The sequence below is a fragment of the Silurus meridionalis genome, chromosome 5, assembly GCF_014805685.1.
Source record: "Silurus meridionalis isolate SWU-2019-XX chromosome 5, ASM1480568v1, whole genome shotgun sequence".
In the NCBI taxonomy this organism is placed as follows: Eukaryota; Metazoa; Chordata; class Actinopteri; order Siluriformes; family Siluridae; genus Silurus; species Silurus meridionalis.
The window spans coordinates 17269895-17292148 of NC_060888.1; the positions used below are offsets into that span (position 1 = coordinate 17269895).

The 22254-nt window shown below is 38.5% G+C and overlaps 1 protein-coding gene across 1 annotated transcript; it reads right to left on the bottom strand.

Moving 5' to 3' along the window:
- Window positions 1-9932: 9932 nt before the first annotated feature.
- On the bottom strand, window positions 9933-21767 carry fnta (farnesyltransferase, CAAX box, alpha). Its single transcript, XM_046850456.1, has 9 exons — window positions 21318-21767; window positions 20631-20716; window positions 20420-20534; window positions 17621-17725; window positions 17286-17412; window positions 14854-15002; window positions 14661-14723; window positions 14191-14365; window positions 9933-10499 (listed from the first exon to the last, which is right to left on the bottom strand). Exons 1-9 carry the CDS (start codon window positions 21449-21451, stop codon window positions 10359-10361), a joined length of 1095 nt encoding a protein of 364 aa, XP_046706412.1. The 5' UTR covers window positions 21452-21767; the 3' UTR covers window positions 9933-10358.
- Window positions 21768-22254: the final 487 nt, after the last annotated feature.

The following is a 22254-nucleotide window of genomic DNA, read 5'->3' on the forward strand; positions in this document are numbered from 1 at the left end:
CGCTACCTCCAGTTCCACCTCCTGTCTTTTAGTCAATGTCACTGTCACTAAACCATACAACATCGCAGGTCTTGCTACAGTCCTCCTTCACTCTTGCAGATACCCTTCTATCAAAAATCACTCCTGCCACTCTTTTCCACCCACGTCACTCTGCCTGCACTCTTTTCTTCACTTTTCTAACACAATCTCCATTACTTTGCACTGTTGACCTTCAGGTACCTAAACTCCTCCACCTTGTTTTTAACCTGCTCCGTACTCTCACCACAAATCACAATATCATCCGCAAACATAATAGTCCACGGAGACTCCTGTCTGACTTTGTCCGTCCACCTTTCCATGACCACTGCAAACAGAAAAGGGCTCAGAGCTAATCCTTGATGCAGTCCAACCTCCACCTTAAACCAGTCTGTCATTCCTACTGCACACTTCACTGCTGTCACACTGTCCTCATACATGTCTTGCACCACCCTCACATACTTCTCTGACACACCTGACTTCCTCATACAATACCACAACTCCTCTCTCGGCACTCTGTTGTACGCTTTCTCTAAATCTACAAATACACAAGACAACTTCTTCTGACCTTTTCTATACTGCTCCATTAACATTCTCAAAGCAAATGTATGAGGACAGTGTGACAGCAGTGAAGTGTGCAGTAGGAACGACAGACAGGTTCAAGTTGCATCAAGGCTCGGCTCTGAACTCTTTCGTGTTTGCAGTGGTGATGGACAGGTTGACGGATGAGGTCAGACAGGAGTCTCCCTGGACTATGATGTTTGCGGGTGATATTGTCATTTGGGGTGAGAGTAGGGAGCAGGTTGAGAAAAGCCTGCATAGGTGGAGGTACGCGCTGGAGAGAAAGGGAATGAAAGGCAGTAGGAGTACGACAGAGTACATGTGTGTAAATGAGAGGGAGGGCAGTGGAGTAGTGAGGTTGCAGGGAGAAGAGGTGGAGAAGGTGGAGGAGTTCAGGTACCTGGGGTCAACAGTGCAAAGTAATAGAGAGTGTGTTAGAGAAGTGAAGAAAAGAGTGCAGGCAGGGTGGAGTGGGTGGAGAAGAGTGGCAGGAGTGATTTGTGATACAGGGTATCTGCAAGAGTGAAAAGGAAAGTTTGTAGGACTGTGGTGAGACCTGCGATGTTGTATGGTTTAGAAACAGTGGCATTGAGTAAAAGACAGGAGGACGGAGCTGAAGGTAGCAGAGCTGAAGATGTTAAAGGTTTTCGTTGGGAGTAACGAGGATGAACAGGATTAGAAATGAGTTTTTTAGAGGGACAGCGCATGTAGGACGTATTGGAGACAAGGTGAGGGAGGCTCGATTGAGATGGTTTGGACATGTGCAGAGGAGGGACATGGGTTATATTGGTAGGAGAATGCTGAGAATGGAGCCGCTAGAAAAGAGGAAAAGATGAAGGCCAAGGAGGAGGTTCATGGATGTGGTGAGGAAAGACATGCAGGTAGTTGGGTTGAAAGAGGCAGATTTAGGGGACGGGGGGGTATCGAGACGGATGATCTCCTGTGGCGACCCCTAATGGGAGAAGCTGGAAGAAGAAGAAGAAGAAGAAGAAGAAGAAGAAGAAGAAGAAGACTCTTAGCTAACTCCATTAAATAAAATATCTGCATATTAACTAAGAAAAATTAAGAATTAGGCATAATGACAAATTAATATACACCCAAGCAATGCTGAAAAGCTCAGTTCAGGTCATCTTTATTCGTTTTCCGAAGGCAATTTGTTTACAGCATGCAAGAATATCACATAAGACAACTCAAACGCAATTCAATCACACTAACTATATGCCAAATATGTTCTTGTTGAACATCCAACTCCAGACTTAGTTCTTCCTTGGCACTTATTATAACTTCCATTTTTGGAGTGTGGCTGTGAAAGTGTGTGCTTATTTGTGCTCTAGGGAATTAGTGAGGTCAAGACTCTGTCATTGGAGGTCTGCTGTGCAGTCAGATTTTCAGCTCATCTCAAAGGTGTGCAAAGATCTTCCACTCCAATTGTTTGCAACAACCATCTTTATGAACCTTCCATTATGCTCACATACTCGAAATGTTTGGGTCTACAAGAAAGGGTCTACAAGAAAGGTTCTTCTCTGTTCTGGCACTGGGGTGGTGGAATGAACTTCCCCTAGATGTCCGTACAGCGGAGTCCCTGACTATCTTCAAGCGACGGTAGAAGACCTACCTCTTCCTGAAACACTTAAATTAGCACTTTTCAAGTTTGCTTTGTAGAACTCAAGAGTTATATTTATATTAAGTTTGTAATCTTGCGTACCAGTGTAGATTTAATTATTGCTAGAGATTTGAAGCACTTTTGTACGTCGCTCTGGATAAGGGCGTCTGCTAAATGGCGCAAATGTAAATGTAAATGTAAAAGGGTTTAAGCATTTAGGGAAACCTTACATATGGGTATTATGGTCACTTTTGATTATATGGCTATATGATGTATCATATTTCACTTTATAGAAACCAATAAGTTTTGAAAGCTTTTCTGAAAGAAAAAACCCTTTGCTATATGATGCTACAAAACCTTTCTATGGATTCCCCTTGGAGCAAGAATCAAAGAACATTAGGATGTTCTAGATTGAGCTCTTTTCCATTAGAGTGTAGACTACTGACATTCTCCGACATTCATGCAGTAGATTTATGGTCTCTGGAGGAAACATAGAAGATCTAATACCCCGAGACAGAGACAGAGAGAGAGAGAGAGAGAGAGAGAGAGAGAGAGAGAGAGAGAGAGAAATCTACAACAAAAAAATAAAAAAATATATTTTTCAATTGTCTGCGCAGTTTCCTTATTTAGAGCTTGTGCTGCACTTTCATTCTACAGGTTCTTAAGCTAGAAAGTTTCCTTTTTAATTGAAGTAAGTCAAACCTCTTAAAACCTCATTAAAGTAAAACCTCAAAAAAGAGATCCAGGAAAATTTTTTAGCTAATTCGGTCCTTTTTTTTAAACTTACTTTCATTAATTGTCCTTTTGGATCTGGAGTCTATTCTGGAGTTGTGAATACACACTAAGTGAGATAACAGTCCATCACAGGAAACCATTCACACACTTTTTCACTCTATGGGTAGCCAATCCACCTACTAGCAATAAACCAGGCCCTGCAGTGGAAACCCACATGAACACAGGAAGAATAAGCACAGAAACTCCACACAGAATTTAACCCCACTTTAGAATTGAACCAGAGACCCAGTGAGCTGGCAAAGCTAACTGCTGCTCGACAGAACCACTCTCCTCATATTCCTGTAGCTATAAATAAAATACCGGCTTGGAAGTGAAATAATTACCCTGTAAATCAGAGAGGGGGGAAAAAACAACAAATGTTATGGACTACTAACATTTATTATACTGTCCTCTCTGAAGGTATTGAAATGTCAAGGCTAAGTATTTTGTTTTTGCCTGGAGCCCCGTGGGTTTGTGATTAATAGTTGAATATGAGATCAGAAATTCAGTTGCAATCTTCTGATATTTGCATATTTAACACATCCAGACGTGTTAAACAACTTAAAAATAGCACCTTTAGTGGCAACAGATAGTCTTCAAATAAATGATGTAAATAACGCATAATATTTAGTTGTACCTCCATTGCTAGCAAACACTGCATCAAGCTGGTGACCCACTGATCCCACCAAACTGTTGCATTCTGAGATTCGTTAACAAGTATTGAAAAGGTCTGAACAAATAAATAAGGAGTAAGAATGTATAAGTTTCTCTCTTCAGTCTCATTTTTAAGAGGTTTCAAAAAGTAAATGCTTTTAAATTAAGCTAAAATGTGGAGATTGACTTGGCCAGTTGTGTTGGCAGTGTGTTTGGTTATTGTTTTACCTTTTAATAAAGTCTTACAATGCTGCCTGTTCACAAATCAAATAAAGTTAGATGAATTTCTCAGTTAATTGGAAAATAAAATGTTCTTGAACTTATTTTGCTGCTTTCATTGTAAGTTCATCAGTGATAAGCCTAAGACTTTATACCTCCACCATTCTTGATTAATGAACTTCTTGTGCACCATAAGTAGATCCTTTCTTTCTCCACACTCTGGCCTGTCCAGCACTCTGGTAGAGATCCCAGGTACTTAGATACAGAACTTTAGTTTTTAAGGGTTTTTTTTTTTTGTTTGTTTTTTTTTGAGTGATTACCCTTTGGGGGGGGGACAAACAAAAAAACACCATTGGCTTTATTTCACAGGATTCTTCAAATCTGGTCCTGAAGTTTAGTATCAACCTTTAATAGAATCGACATGACCAGCTTACTATGGTCTTCAGGATTACTAGAACATTACGGACAATTGAATTGTGAAGTTTGGTGCTAAACTTTGCAGATTTGAAGAACCCAACGTTAGATCATGCTTCATTATTGTTAATATCAAATGTAGCTAAAATTTCAAGATCACTGGCAAACATAAGCTATTGTATTACATTTAGGGCTGTCAATCGATTCAAATATTTAATCACGAATAATCGTATGATTGTCATGAGTTAACTTGTGACTTAATCGCACATATTTATCTGTTTTCAATTCACCTTAAATTAATACTTTTACATTTTTTAATACTCTAACATAAGCATGGACAAATGTGGATGCTTTATGCAAATGTATGTTTGATTATTGGTGAAACTCAATATGGAGCATGAGGACAAAATATTCTTGTAAATGTTTTAATTATGGTGTTCTAAATTATGTAAATCATGACGACACCAAACCAAACTTTTGCTATGTTTCCACACGGGCGGTTTTAATTGCCGGATGTGTGCATCATGGTGGATTTTGGTGCTTGTTTTGAGACTTAGCGCATCAGTATAACAAATGTTTATTGATTTAAAAAGAATTTATTTGGTGGAGTTTTTTCTTTTATATCTGAGTAAAGAAAGGGCATCGTGAATAAATGTGTTGCGTTGAAGGTTTCAATTGTGCCTCTTTTATATTTATGTATTTATTTATATTTTTTATAAAAAATGGTCAAACAGAAATGTGTGCCTCATAATTCGCGTGTTAATAAAATTAGTGCTGTTAAAATGTATTTGCGTTAACGCGTTAATTTTGACAGGCCTAATTTAAATCACAAAAATATTACTGCACAAAATGTATTTGATTATGCTTATTTTGCATTTGTTTGCTTCCCAAAAAATACAAATAAACCATATTTCTAGCGCCAGTTGTGTAACCAGTTTGCAATTTCAAATTTTAATTACATCAGACATCTACTATAGAATACTTATTCCTCTAAAAATCTTATATTCATAGCTGGTCTTCCACCAGAGATAATCAACCTGAGATTTTAATGTACTATATCACCCTTATTAAAAAAAAGGGAAAAGTCTCAAACCTGAAATGTTGTGCATCGACACTATAGTTATCTGGGTACTGCCTAAAAAATAAGACTGAGTCTTGACTAATTTCTATTATAAACTGATCCAAAATGCAGGACCATTAGCAAGCTTGAGCTAACATTAGAACTTGTAAATCTAATATATTCAATATATACAATACCGATACTTAAAGGTAAAAAATTTAAATAGTTAGTACTTGAGATGAAATGATCTGTTGAAGTATCTTGTAGTAAGGCCTCAATATTTTTGCTCTCAAATTCTTCCTCAAACCGTTGATCACAATCCCTCTATCTCCTGCCTGTGGAGGTTATTAGTGATGTCACTGCATGTTGTTTTAGGGGCATCTGTAAAGTAGGACTGTATATATGGAGAACAGGAAAGCTATTTAAAAAAATAAAAAGGTGACAAATTTGATAAAAGAGCAAGAAAGTGAGGTAGCTATTTACAGAACCTCATCACACACACACACACACACACACACACACACACACACACACACACACACTGTAACACTCTCTCTCTCGCTCACTCTCTCGAATAAAGCATCAGGTTGCTATAGTGGGAAATGTTAGAGAAGAAAAGGCACAGAAAGACTATCATGTTCTCTTGGGTACACACATATCAGTGTATGACAGCTACAGCTGCTCTGAAAAGTTCCTGAGAGAATCACACAGGAAACCAGAGAAGCACATTAGCTTACTTATTTTTCCTTTGTTCTCCAAATTTTAATATGCAATAAGGCTGCACATGTGGTAATGATATTCAAATACAACAAATAACTAACTTATACAAATTTAGTACCATTCAAATAATTTCATTTTCCAAACAGAGGAAAACTCAAATTGGTTCTTCATCTTCACTAAATTACAATTATCTCTTGCCTATTTTCTTTTAATAATACTAATTATTATTATAAAATACACTATATTGCCAAAAGTTTGCGGACACCTGGTCATAAGTATGGTATCTGCTTTTTTAGGCATCGCAGTTCACATTTAGTCCCAATTTGCTCTTATATTTTGTTTCACTCTTCTGGGAAGATGTTTCACTACATTTTGCAATGTGCTGGTGGACATTTGTGTTCATCAGCCACAAGGGTGTTAGTACAGTCAGGTAGTGATGCAGGTGAGGTGAGGATGCCTGGGGTGCAGTCAGTGTTCACATTCATCCTGAAGGTGTTGAGTTAGGTTGAGATCAGAGCTCTATAGCAGGCCACTCAGAATCTTCCTCTCCAAACCCTGTAAAGCATACTGTATCTTCATGGAGCTCGCTTTGTGCAAAGGGGCAATTGCCATGTTTAAACAGGTTTTGGTTTACAACTTCAAGTGTTTACCATATCCAAAGTCATCCTATACATTTGTGTGCCTCCAGCTTCAGGGTAACAGTTTGAAGAAGAACCACAAAAGGCAGGAAAGGTCAGGTGTCCAAATACTTTTGCCCATATAGTGTATTTTAACTTAGTTTCAATGCTGGGTTTAGAATCTGATCTCAGGAAGATACAATGCAATATAACTTGATGAACCACTCTGGAGGAGAACAAGTGAGGCTTTTGAATGTGTAACAATGAACCATTATAAATAATACATTTCTTGCATCTAAGCACATGTTTACTGTTCTAGTCACACTCTTGGACACACGCCTGAATGATAGTCACATTAGTTTGAGGAATACAACTGCATATGTTGATACAGCAAAGAAAATGAAATGTGCAGGATTAAATAAGGTTCTAAAAAGAGCATCAGTTAACTCATTGGTATTCCCTACCTGTGCTCGACAACAGATAAGGGCTTACTTGTCCTGTCATGACGAGCTACATCTCTCTCTCTCTCTCTTACTCACTCACAAACACCCCAAGAAAAATAATCAGACGCTAAAGACACATGTGGCCTAGCTACCATTGTTCCAAATGCACTTAATGTGTTAAACGTTTTTCAGTTACTTAGAACAAACCCATCATCGCCCACACACGTGCATGATTGTGTTCCAGGTTCATTCTAAAGCACAAACGACCTCTGTGACTTGTCATGTTGTAGCGTGAGTTGGGTGATCAGGTTCTTGGCACACCCTTAAACTATTAATAGATTGGTATCATTTATAGACAGAACATCAGCAATAATTTCTGACAGACCTTCTCTGATGAGTTTCTAGCTCATTTAATTTCACGTACCTAATCTGAGGAACCTGGATATCAACACTTCAATTCGGCTCGGTTTGTCTAGCACTGTGTAAAGCAGCCTTGTGAAAATCTGGACACTGGATTTAGAACTAATGAGCAAGTCAAAGGTGGCAGTAGCAAGAAAAACTTCCCTGAGACGGTATATAGAATAAGTGTGAATGATAGTTCTGGAATACAGCTGGAGGAGCAGCACAATTTACGATTGGTGCAACAGTTATTTTGTACAAATCTACACCATTCCGGTGTATTATCTACAGTAACCAGAAGGAATGTTTGGGAAGTGAAAATCTGTGAATTTGTGAGCAACCATTCAGCACAGCAGAAATGTAGTCATAAGTGCAGATGTATAGATGAAGATGAATCAGGCAGGCCCTCAGAGTGAAATTAAATTAGATAGGCATTAAGGGCACCAGACTCTGAAGGTAATCATGAGGTGTCAGGCAAGCATTGGTTTCCTTTTGCAGTCATCCATGGAGAAGCTAATGTTCTAATATTTCATTAGTCAGAGGTAACCTAGGGAAGGTGTATAATATAGTGAACAGAGATGTTGTTCAGCATTAACTGACACCATCCCAATGTTCATGTAGCTTACAACAGGTTTATGATCACTGAACTGCTTTTTATTATCTTGAAAGCACGCATGTCCTTTTATGGTTCGCTGCTATCTGGAAGGTGCTCTCCATTTCTATAACACATCTTAGTCTTAGGAAAGGACCAGTTAGTTGTTGAAAAATCACAATCTACAAACTTCTAGCACCAAGAAAATATGTGCTACATATGTACTACACAGTCGTTCCTATAATCGAAGTTTCTTATGATGAAACCCGAGTACCCACGGTTTCACAGAAGTGTAGCTCAGTCAGGTTGCACATAAACTGAATCAACTACTCCATGTTTACAGACAATTTTCTAAGAGATTGCAGGGAGGATCAGGTTAAAAAACAAATAACAGTGTCTGTGAAAGAAGGAACCTGGAAAAGAAAAAGTGCAAAAGAAATTAGTACCCACATCCATTTCGCCGGGTTCCTGAAGTATCATATTAGTAATGGAGCAGTCAGTCCTGAAAAGACAAGTCCTGCAATTACTCACCAGGCCTGGACACAGCCCCTGAAGCATTACACAGCATCACTGCTTTGCTTTTCCCTGACATCTTCTCAAACAGAGAGCCCTGGTGAAAACTAACAGGAGGGGGTTTCTGACAATGCTACCTATTAAGAAGGGTGAAATGGGGTTGCAGAAGAATTAAAGAGAAAATTTCTTTGCTTCATTTGTACCCAGACAAACTGTTCTGAATTCTCCTGTTCTCTCCTGCATGACCTAGGAGGCATTTGCTCGCTCCAATATAGTAGTCAATATTCAGAGCCTGTTTACAACGGAAAATAAACTCCTATTTTTCATACACTTGCGAATCTCAGAGGAAGCCGTGACCACAGGACACGATGTGCTAAAAGCAAGCACAGCTAGAATAATGCATTATGGTTTTAAATAGTCTCGAACAAAGCAGGAAATTTGGAGTGTCTCAAAAATCAACAAAGCCAAAGATCAGGTATTTGACCGCAAGCAGATGAATACTATAAAAGAAAAAAGGAAGTGTCAAACAGAGATCTTAGACACAGACACAACACAGCCTTGGGGAGATTATTTGTTGTTGTAGCTTTAAATAAATTAAATGAAAGGCAAACTAATACGCTGCACTAGATTACTTCAGAAAGCGAGGTATGCTGTGCAATGGTGCTCCAGCAGTAAAAGTCCATATTTAAAGATTCTTCCATATATTTCCTGTAGTAAAGAGTTAAACACAAATTGCAGCCTAAAGCAGCCTACCAGAATTCTCTCAGAATTATTTTTTTAACTCTGCTAATGAACTCGGTATCTTCCCCCTCAGTGGTGCAGACTCTATTAGAAATCCCAACTTTAAGGGAATGGATTATGAAAATGGATTACAGACACAACATAAACCAGAGCAACTGTATGAATTTATTAGCTGCAGGCCTTTATGAAGGAGGGGATGTGGGGATGAACTGGGCTAAATCGAATATATTGCAGACAAAACGGGTACCCAAGACAAAAATAAAACCCTGAATGAGTGCTGGTTAAGTCATCTAGAACACATCTGCTTTGAAATAGTGGCAAAACCCCATTTACAAAGGGAAATGTGCAGATCAAATTAGTTTCCCCTGCACTGATTTAACCTGTTAGTCACTGATTTAAAAACAAACATGCAGACAAGAGATTAGACCCTGCTATCTTCAAAGCAAAGTATTGACAGAATGAGTGTTCTTCAGACTGATTACCATATAGCCTAGTGAGAATTCAGGGCAAATATACAGATTCAATCCTCTTCACCTTGTCTTGCAACTTTCTACCACTTCCCCACAAGACAGCGATCCTGCAATCTCTATACGACAAGAATAAACAGTTTTATTTTTCATTTTTTTTATTGTAAGCATACAAAACCAACCATACACAGGAACTTTACAGATTTTGCACAAATATTTTGGCAACAGTGTTTTTATATATGTTTGCCTATATTTTGTGTAGCCTTTCACAATTTATGCTAAATGTCGTTTTCCGTTCAGAGTCTGAATTTCAAACTGTTAACTTGTTAGTAAACGATATTGGATTCATTGCAGCCTTCGAGTCTCGGCACATCTACGCAAAGGTTTCATTCCTCCTCTACTCGCCTCGCGACATCTACATAATGGGCTTTACCAATATGGTAAATCCAAAATACAGAAAGACACAGTTCAGCATGAGTTTTGCAAGCATCTAGGAGTCATACTCCTTCTAATCAGTTATATAGTTAAGTGAATCACTCGCTTTCTTTCCTTCCTTTTTTTCTTAGTTATTGCTGGGGGGTGTTCTGCTCCTCATTGGATGTAAGCGGAGTGTGTTCCGAACCGTACTTGCTCTGTAATGAGCGGGCAACATAGCGCCAGTATTCCCGCCGTATAGTATCCTTCTCCTTGGCAAGCAGCTCACAGATCTAGAAGAGAAACCAAGGGGGGGTTGGGGGAAGTGGAGGAAGCTTATTAAGACCAATTACTGCACATGATCAAAAATAAAATGACACTGTAAAATGCTGCACATTTCTCCAGCAGGCACAAGCAGCCTGACCTGTACTTTACTGTCAAGTTGACATTTTTCAAACAGGAAGAGGGATTGGTTTGCATTCCTGAGGGAAAAATACACCTCTCTGCGAGACACTAAAAGCCTTTTAGCTAAAGGAAAAGTGATCCTACTGTTAACGATTCTCAATATTCAGCACTTCTTGTTTGAATCTGAAAAGGTCACTAGTATGGGTTTGTTTCTTCAACACATATACAAATGTGTGTGTTCTCTTCTGTTGCCACTGAAAAGCTGAGGTAAACAACTTTTGGGTTAGGTTTTAATTAAAGCAGCTTTGTTTATGCCTACACATACACAATGCTCATTTCACAGTAAGTGACCGCACAGAAATTGTCCAAATATCAGAGACCATTGAATTTTTTTTATTACATTATTGACCCAATATCTTTTTTACTACTTAATTAAATAATACATCTCTACAGATGTGAATTGTAATGTGACTTACTTGGAATTAATTCAAATATGTACTTGCACATTGTGTCTTATATGTGAATGTGTGTGGACATTCATGACCACTTTATTGGGAACACATACACCAGCTCATTAATCCAAGTATCAAATCAGGCAATAGTCGTGTTTGATGCTTGTGAGTGTGGAACACAACAAACAGGACTCTGAGGCTAAAATGGGCACAGGTTCACCAAATTGGGATAGATGAAGATTAGAAAAACACTCCTGGTCTAATGAATCTTAATGTGGATGGTCTGTGGATGGTAGGGTCAGAATAAGGCAACAAAATCATAAATCTATGAATCCATCCTGCCTTGGGTTAACAGTTTAGACTAGTGTTGGTGATGTAATATTGTGGGGGATGTTTTCTTGGCACACGCTGAGCCAGTTACCACCAATCAAGCATGGTTTAAATGTCACAGACAATCTAAATATTGCATCCTTTTGTTGACTATGTGCATCCCTTTATTGTCACAAATTAGTAAATCATCTGCGAGACATGTTAGTGCATCGGTCATGTGATGCAATGATGTCAACATGGATCAAAATCACAAAGCAGCGTTTTGTTCTCAGAGCAAAGGTTGGGTCCCACAAAATATAAGCAGAGTGTTGCTAATAAAGTGGCTGGTGAATGTATGTATGTGCAGTGCCACATGAACTAAATGGACTTATCCTGCTCAAAACAACCATCATCCACAATATCAGAATATTATAACAGCAGCTGCATGTTTAACTATTACACAAGTTTCCACAAGTAAGAAAATATAACAAAGTTAAAGCTTTAACTAAGGCTCTCTCAAGAGTGAACAGCTGAGATGGACACCCAATTAGTGATGGGAAGATCGGATCATTTTAATGACTTGGTTACTATGAATCTCGTTCAGCAAAATGAACAAATCTTTATTTTTATTTTTTTTGTCATTTAGTTCAAATCGCCTTTATAGCGTATATGGGAGTCAAGTGACAGAAGAACAAAAAACTCGGACCAGAGAACTCATGAGATGAACTTATCAATTCTGTTTCCTGTGTAATGTACTACATAGCGTATATGAGAGTCACGTGATAAAAGAGCGAACGACTCGGACTAGAAGAGTCAAGAAATAAACTACTCAGTTCTGTTTCCTGTAAACAACCTAGCGAAATTTTGTGATGCTTTGCTCATGCTCGTCCATTAGAAAATGAACGAATCACTCTTTGAGACTACGCGTTCTTTTGAGTCAAATTAAAGACTCGTTAAAAATTAATTCATCATTCATCAATGACAAATCACTACAACTACTAATACTTTGTATTTTCATGCTTCATCAATGGGTCAATTATTTATAATTATATTTAGTCTGTGGCCGAGTTTCTAGAAGTGACCCAGTGTCACATCCTAAAACTCTTTTAAACAAAAAAAATAAAAATAAAAATAAAGTGTTATGTGGCTGCTGTATTTCATTTCACTGATCTGGTTTCTTTGATTCCCAGAGATTTCCACTAGTTCTTCCTTTTTCTTACTGCTGTACATACCATGATCAATCATTCAGAAATGTAAGGGTTAATATCTGTGTATTCCCAAAATGCATACAAAGTCCAAACCACTTTAATCACAATAGACATTTTACCAGTTATGTGCATAGAGTTCAGAATTATAAAACCTGCAATAGCCTAATTAAATGTATATGCCTACCGGTAAATTGAATGATCAAAGTGAAATAAAACATGCCATTAAATATTACACGCATAAGCACACCGACATCTCCGATAACCCAGTAAACCCAATCTGTGTAAAAACACATGGACACTCTAATACCTCAAACATCTTATATTCTACACATACACTTCTTTACTTAATGACTTAGGGATTAAATTATTTTAGGTCATTAGCTCAGGTACAAATTATGAACGCTTTCTATTCATATCAGTTATTTAATGATGTGCTTCCACTAGAAAGGGCTGAGAAATTAAACTCAATAAGTTTTCACATTTTTTGTGCACCGAGTTGATTTTTTTTTTTTTACATGATTAAGCAGAGCATCTGTTAAAATCCGATGGGATTGACTCTATAATGTTGCTTCAAAATTGCTATTACAAAGCATTTTAACTGTCGCTGTGTACCTATTCATTCTGAAAGTTAATAAATCATGGATGGCAGCTGAAACTTAATTTTAGCCAAACTGAAATCCTGTTCATTCCAGCTGATTCATCCCCATGTCAGGATTTGTGATTTCCACGGAAAACTCTCAAATCTCACCGCTGGTCACTGCACAGGTAAACCCCAGATAATCAGAGGTCATTTACCTCTCACACTGCTAATCTGAGCCTCAGATCAATTCATCCATTTCTATATACACCACACACTCATTTGCTTGTTCAATCTTGTCTTATTGAGAATGTATTTACTCCTGGCAGCTCTGCCTCTGAGCAGAATCAGATACTCTCATACCACTCCAAAGCCATTGTCCCTTCACTGGCTTTCTATAGCTGCCTGCATCAGACTTAAAACACTGATGCTTGCCTACAAAGCCAAAAGTAAACCAGCATCCTTTTTTTTTTTTTTTTTTTTTACCTCAAAGCACTTTTACACCCTACACTGCGCTCCTTCTGAAAGTCTAACACTGCTCGCCTGGATCCACCATCTCTCAGGGGACATGCACCTCAATTCTTCTTTTGAATGAAGATCCCCTACATGTCCAAACAGCTAAGTCTCTGGGTCTTCATCTTCAAACAGCCTACCTCTTCCTTAAGTGCTTAAATGAACACTTTCTCTGTGTCTGTTCTATCTCACTAAGGAGCCAGACTAAAAAAGGTATCAGGAGAATGTATTTATTGATAAAGACTTGAAATCACCTTTGTCAAGTCTTTCTGGATAAGGCCATCTGCCAGTTTCCATAAATGTACATGCAAGAATAACCCTCACTCTGTTTAATGAATCTGTGAGAGCATAACATTGCAGCTTTATTCACATTTGAATGTGGTTTAAAAAGGATTTAAGACCTGGTGCTTACTTTACCATTAGTGACAAAAAAATAAACAAATAAATCCTCCAATATATAAGTCAGCATAATCATTTATATAATTAAGCCTGTACTACTCAACAGGTTTTTTTTGTTTACCTCCACAGCTTTGTTGAGCGTGTCAGTCTTGTTGTTACTGTTGTTTGTTTCAAGTACATCCTCGTAGAAATCCACTAGGAAGCCAAGCAGATGTGGTGAGCAGCATGTCTCCTGCAGATCCTGAACTTGCTGCAGCACTCCGGGATGCGCTGAGAGTCCTGTAGCCTGCAGAATCCTACCCCAATCAATCAAACGCACACAGGAGAAACGCTTTTATTCAAAATGTCTATAAATCAAATGCAGTGTGCTAGAACATGTTTAACACTTTATATTACAACATAGCAAACAATCCGTTCGGTTTTCCTGCTTGATCAACAAGAATGAATCAAAATACTGTATACTATAATAAATTGAGAAATGGTGCCATCTATTGTTCAAAAGTACATATTACCCTAGTCCCCCATCCGCAAACTGGATTAGAATAAATAGTAAAGATGCTTTTATTGTTTAGGACACAGCGCAACTCTTACCCTTTAAGATAATTCCATGCACTTTCGTTGTGTGGTGCTTTCTTGATTTGTTTTAGGGAGTACCTGTTCCAAAATAAAAGAGAAACAAATGAATGATTACAAATCAACAACTAAAATGAAATAAATGCTACAAGATAGAAACGAACATATAAGATGTAAAGATCAAAAAGTTCTGTGAGAGAATCAGACTTACTGCACTTCTCGCTCTAGCACTTCTGCAGGAGAGTAAGTAGTGGTGTGACTGATGACAAAATGGCGCTGGTTCCATGCCGAGTTATTCCTCACATCTTCATCCAGTAGCTCCTCAACGTACTCCAGCTCTCCATCCCACAGTTTATAATTCTAGGCACCACATATACACAAGAGAGAGAGAGAGAGAGAGAGAGAGAGAGAGAGAGAGAGAGAGAGAGAGAGAGCTTTTATAGTGAATCATTGTGCTTGACATTTACATGTATTCACTTGCCAGATGCTTTGATCCGAATCAAATTGCAACTCAAAGCACACAACTGAACTGTTGAGAGGCAAAGCAATATGTGAGCGTTTTGCTGCATCTGTGTTGGCAAGAGTGCAATCATTCCAATATTATTTCCTCAATGAGTAAAGAACGAAGAACCCATTTGGCCAATCACTTACACTGGAAGGTCATTTTCAGAAAATGGGGATACGTTCTCAAATGAGGGAGAATGTGTCCTTATGTATTATCAGTGCAAATACCCATGCGTCTCAGTACCACACCAAAAGAAATCTGTATTTTATATGTAAGATTTAAGTAAAGAGGTTTTCCTCAGATATTCTTTAAAAAACACAGCAAAAACACATAAGAGTGGCAGACTGGAACTTTATGGACAGTACAGAAAACTATTAAACAATTTTTAACTATCTAAAGTTATAAAGTCACAATTGCACTGGCATACTGTAGTAAAAGCACAACTTCTTCACTTATTACAGCACCATACCTACAGTGTCTACTCTAACTCAACATAACATTCCTAAACCTTTCTTACATCAAAGTAACATACATGCATGCTCTTCTTTTCAGAACTTGCATGTAAACAGCAGCCTCTACTTAAGGTTGTATTTCTATTTACTACTACCAGGTTTTCATTCCTTTGTTATGCAAATGAAACTCAACTAATTCTCTCCCTCTACTTACAGACTCTCGTTCCCGCATATCTGGCAGATATCTTATTGTGCCTGAGCTTCAGCATCAGTTGAAGCTTAACTAAAATCAAAAACTTAAAAAAAAAATTTTTAAACTAAAATGATTTTCATCCGAGGTGATTCATCCCAATGTTCAATGTTAAGATCTCGTGATCTCTATGGAAACTCTCTCATGGTAGGCCAGTCTCTGAAAGACCTCTGTAACTGATCCAGAATGCAGCCACACAACTTGTTTTCAACCACTCTAGGATCTCCTTTATTATCCCACTGCTACTCTCCCTCCACCGGCTTCCTGTAGCTGCCAGCATCAGATTTGAAACATCATCTTCCCCTAAAAAGCCATTCTAAAAGTACAAGAAAGACATGCTTTTAGACCCTGCTTTGGCACCAAGGTGGTGGGACAAACTTCCACTTGACATCTGAAACATCTGAGTGTCTTCAAATGATATCTAAGAAGCTACATTGTCCAGAGCTTCTTAAATTAGCACTTCTTCCTTTTTAAATGAAAAAAATGCTTCCTAACTATTATCCCCCCGAAAGAGTTTTAGGCAGATTTATACTAATAAAAGTCTGTGTCCTAATTAGAGGTCGACCTATTGATCAGGCCTATTTTAGCCATTTTTTAATTAATCGGTGTTGGCCGATTGTGCGTAACATAACTCTTCCATACCAGCAGGTGGCATTAATGAGTATTCGGCATCCAAACAATGAAACTGGAAGTTAAGAGCTGTAGATATATAAAGCAAGCAGCATTTTCCACCTGCCACAGTCATTACTAACGGGTCCATGTGTTTTTTTTTTCAATCATGTCTGCTAAGTTGCAAAGACAAGATCAAGAGCAAGAATGAAACAAGCATGTTTTTCTCGTGTGCTCATTCGCCAAGCTGACTAGCCAATCGGATTCTCTTTCTCAATGATGAGCTCCGCTGCTGAATCGACATGCAGAATCATCTTCAATTTAAGCAATTTTCTGTATCAATTCTTTATAATTAACTGTTAGATTTTATGTGCTGAAAGAAAAAAAGAAAATCATCCACAAAAAAATCTGCATTCTGAATATCAGCATCGGCCAGAGAAAAGACCTGCCATAAATTGAAAAGTGTTAAAGGCCCCTGAAAATAAATGAAAGCCATAATTGTAGTAGTCTGTTTAGTCTGTTATCTGTTAACCAGGAAATTAACATCCTTCAACATCCTTTTTGAAGTCAAAATACTTTAGCAGACATTGCAGAAGGAGTGAGCAAATCATTAGCCAAAGAGAAAGATTTTGTTCCAAATCCTGCCACCTGCTGCTTCTGAGATGCAAACTTAGAATTTTCACCAAGTCCTGTTAGTAATGCTTTCAGGAAAAGAAAAGGGAAAAATAAATAAATAAATAAATAAAAAAAAACACTCGTGCATGAAATTTTGATGGATGAAATGCATGAGTGGAGGAGAGATGCGTGAGGTCTTTCGAACTTTTTACCTGAATGACCCACTGTCTGTGCTGCCATGCATGGTAGTTCTTGGCATCTTGAACAAGGATCTCAGACGTGAACTGCAGCTCTTTGGACGGATCATTAAGCCACTCGACCACCATATGCCTGTGATGCCTTAAGCCAAACACAGAGAGCAAAGTCAAGGGGACTACACATATTCTGACAGAGGAAGCAAAGTATTTAGCTTCTGTGTGTATTGTGTAGAGCAATACACAGTCATTAAAAATCAGAAACATCATTAATCTGGGACAATTTTTTTTTTTTTCTTAATTGGTAATTACAGGTATATTAAATGCTGATAAAGTGGTGAGATATGCATTACCAGACTTGATAGTTCTTGGGTTGCTCTTCTATAATTGCAGTGATATACTTCATCTCCTTTCTCAAATCTTTCTCCAAAGCCTGCAGCAACACTCTCCTGTAGTGCCTGCACAAAGGATTCCAGCAAGCAAAGCATAAAAAAAACAATATTACCAGGGATCTTTATGTAAAGCTAGCACTAGGTGATAGAGCAGTGTAATTTATTGTTCAAAAGGGTTGAGGTCATCGCTCTGAAGCAGACCACTCAAGATCTTTTACTTCAACCCATGTAAGCCATATCTTCATGGAGCTCACTTTCAGCAAGAGGGAAATGTCATGCTGGAACAGGTTTGGATGTCCTAGTTTTTAGCGAAAGAAAGCGTCAAAGCTACTGCATCCATAAACACCACTATACAATTAAGTATCTCCAGTTTTATAGTCACAGTTTGGAGAAGAACCACATATGGATGGGAAAGTGTCCCAATATTTTTGTCTATTTAGTGCTTGTGTAAGATTACAGTTTTATTTCTAAATGTTGTACTTGGCTATTAAAACTGCCACTTTCTTTAGTTCGGAATAGTCCTAGATTATAACAATGTTGGTCACATACTTTCTTGAAGATCTTGCAGAATTACCAGCAAAAAGTAATAGTGCAGATCACAAAGACAAGCAATATAGGTTATAAAGTTGAACAGAGCCTAATGACACCAGCCCCTCTGCCCCAAAATATAGCACACTGAAAAAAGCAGTCAAGCCTTTATAGGACTTTATAGCTCTGTCTCCAGTTATAACAACACATTAGATGCTGCTACTGAGCTTATACTGTTTTAGCCATTTAGTCAGACACTGCCTCAGTTCAAATTTTGGGAAATAATAATAAAAAATAAATTCTGGAAAATATAAAGTTTTATATACATTTTATTGTAGGACATGGTGAACCTGGCACATTTTGTTTTACACGATATTGAACCTCTCTTTCTAACCATTTTGATGATTTCTATATAAAAAATATATATACAGTGGAACCCACTTATCTCGACCTCGGTTGACTCGACAACCCTATTAAGTCAACGTTTTTGAAGTGGAACCGCCAAATTCTCGCATTTTTTTATCGGTTATGTCGACTTTATGTCGCCGAACCCTAATATCTCGAACACAAGGGGGGAAAAATTTGCCATTTAATGTCAGTTATCTGGATCGACGCTGTGCAGCCGCAGAAGAACTCGCGAAAGTGTCAGAAAAATCAAGCCTTACAGATGCTACAGGTGTTGTATTGTATACTGGTGAATCTCTGCTGTTAGTAAGTGCACATATGCCTTTTGTTGTTAAATGTTATGCGATGAACGGGAGGCGAAAGCAGCGCTTGGTCGCGGCGCTAGGTAGGAGCGCGGCGCGGCGCTTGGTAGGAGCGCAGCGCAGAACGTGGGATGAGCAGCAAAAGCATAGAATTAACAACGGCAGGATCGGGGGAATCCGCGATGCGCTTTGGGAAGAAAAGCACAGCCATTGAGAGAGTGCCGGTTAATAAACATGTATGTACATTTTTATAGCATGCTTTCATCAAACAAATCGCGGCAATGCTGTTGTGTAAAAAAACCCTCCAAAAACACGTGCATGCACATTCTCAATTATTAAAGCGCATCATGTACATAAAGAAATTTCAAGCATGTTAATATATTGCCGCCATATTGATTTTTGTTTATCTCGATCATCGGTTATCTCGATGCTTTTTGGCAACCCCCTAGGACATCGACATAACCGGGTTCCACTGTATATATATTTTTAGGCATCATTTTTCTTCATTAATATTTTCTTTAAATTATTCTGATTTGAATCGAATAATGAAGCCGGTTTAGTGCAGCAGCAGTGTCAGGGACAAGATTGTAGACCTGCAGAAGGCTGGAACGGGTTACAAGACCATTGGCCGTATGTTTTTGGTCATTGTCATACTGGAAGACCCGTCCATGACCCATCTTCCAGTGTTCTGGCTGAGGCCAGGAGGATCTCATCCAAGATTCTACAGTGTAAAGTCCTGTTTATGTGGAAAAGTCTTCCTGCACCCTAGGCAGAGAAACAGCCCCAAAGCAGAATGTTTGACAGTGGGGATAGTGTTCTTGGGGCCAAACAGCTCAATTTTGGTATGACAATATCACATTCTCTTAAATCTTCTCTGAACCATTCAGGTGCTCATTGGCAAACTTCAGACAGGGCCTGTTCAAGTGCATTCTTGAGCAGAGAGACCTTGTTGTGTTACCTTTGGTTTTCTTGGTGACTGTGGTCCCATCTCTCTTGAGATCATTAACAATCTCCTCCCGTGTAATTCCGGGCTGATTCCTTACCGTTCTCAGAATCATCCTTACCCCACGAGGTGAGATTTTGCATGGAGCTCCAGAGAGAGGGCCATTGACTTATCTCATATTTTTCCATTCTCTAATTATCATGCCAACAGTGGTCTCTCTCACCAAGCTTCTTACTGATGGTCTTGTAGCCCATTCCAGCCTTGTGCAGGTCTACAATCTTGTCCCTGACATCCTTTGACAGCTCTTTGGTCCTGCTCATGGTGGTGGAGAGTTAGAAAGGAAGAGGTTGATTCTGTGACGGGTGTCTCGAGTTGATATTAGGAGTTCTTTCTTAAAAGGACAGGACTAATTACAGGAACAAATTCATTTAGAACCTTTCTTTGAAGTTTCTTTTTATGGATTTGTTAAAATAAACCTACCATAAAGATTCTAGTCTGTTTTTTTTCTTTGTTGGGGGTAAACTCACAAAAACAGCAGGGGATCAAACAATTATTTCACCCACTGTATTTTTCCAAACTCACCATACTGTATAATTTGCAGCGTTGAGGTCAATGGCATCAGCAGTGAGTGCAAAGGCCCTCTCACTCTTCTCATCATTCTTCAGCAAGGCTCTGAAGTAATCAAACACATCCGAGACTGTAAAGACACAAAAATAACCAAGTTTACATACTTCATCCGTCGTTTATCAGTGCAGGCTCGTGTGTAAAATGAGCGAGCAATAAATTCACTCACATCGGTCTGAATATGCAATTTTTACCACAGGGTTGGGTCCATCATCCTGAGGAACCGGCTCCAGATCTGCCCAGTCTTTCCTGTCCCTTTTCATGAAAAAAATACAATAAAATCATTGAGGCTTAAATAAACAGTGTATTTAAAATTGTATTGCTAAAAATAAACAACAATTTGAATGAATAAAGCTTGGTTTGCCAAAACAAGCTGGAATGCTCAAACTGAAAACGGTTTCTGAATTACTACTAGAAAAAAAAGGTGGGGTTTTATTATAAGACAATGCACAACAGCAAGGCAAATATAACTTAATTAAATAATTTGTCAGGGAATAATTATTAAATATAAAATAAGTTACTAGCTGCCAATAAGAACTACATGGTAGCTAGTCGGAGTGAACTGGACAGAACAGTGTAACAAGCGAGCTAGCATCATAGAGCTCAATAAACCTAGCTGCCGGCTAGTCATCTCTGCTTATTTCAGAAATATATTTTCAATGAAATTCAACATATTACTCTCATATTTAAAACATTTTCCCCAGTAAATATATTAAACAGTGAAATAATGACTTGGCAGTGACGCAGTTTATCTTTCTAAAGCTGTGAGAGTTCAGGAACTACAGAAGCCGGCTATGCTAACTCACTAACTTGCTAGCTAACTAGCAAACCAGCTCGCTCAGGCTGCAGTGTTTACCTGTAAAACACATAACCGCCGCTCAGATGCTCCTCCAAATCAATATCCAGGTCCTCTTCCGCATGGTCAAAGTTTACTTTCCCGTCTTCTAAAGCATCAGACACCGCGCTCGACATCTCCTCTACTGATGCCATTCGGACTGAAAGTTACCTGACTAGCTCGTCTAAATGGCTCCGAGAGACACAGAGAGAGACAGTGAGACAGAAGCTAGCTGAGTTTGACAGCCTGTGCACACACACAGAGAGAGACAGTGAGACAGAAGCTAGCTGAGTTTCACAGCCTGTGCACACGAGTGTCGAGGACGAGGCAAAGACAAATCAGAATAAAAGTGTGAGGCTCTGCGATGTATTAAGTCTGAAGCTGTTTTGATGAATGATTAGAAAAGCTATTAATGTGGGGCACAAATTAAGGAAATGGAATAAAATGTCAAAAGTTACAGTTTTCAGTAAATAATGATAATCACTCCCAGCAATCTCCTCAAAAACAACAACAACAATAATAATAATAATAATAATGGGGTGATGGTAGCTCTTTATGGCTCTGGGTTCCCGAATGCAAGTCACTGGTTCAAGCTCCAGCACCCCCAAGCGGCCACTGTTGGGCCCTTAAGCAAGGCCCCTAACCCGCTCTGCTCCAGGGGCACTGTATCATGGCTGACCCTGTGCTCCGACCCCAGCTTCCTATGTAATGTACGTGTCAAATAAATGCATATATAATAATACACTTAGAAATGAAGAACACTGGAAACTGTCTATAGCAGAGGTGTCAAAACTAAAAAATCTAACTGGATTGTGGTCTAGAAACCAAACATAAATTGTGCATTATACTAACCGTATAATATTCCAATAAAAGATGCCATGCTTCCACTTATGATTGTATAATATTTCAGAATCAATAAATAAGCATTACTCTGTAATCTGGTTTAGTAATGCAATTT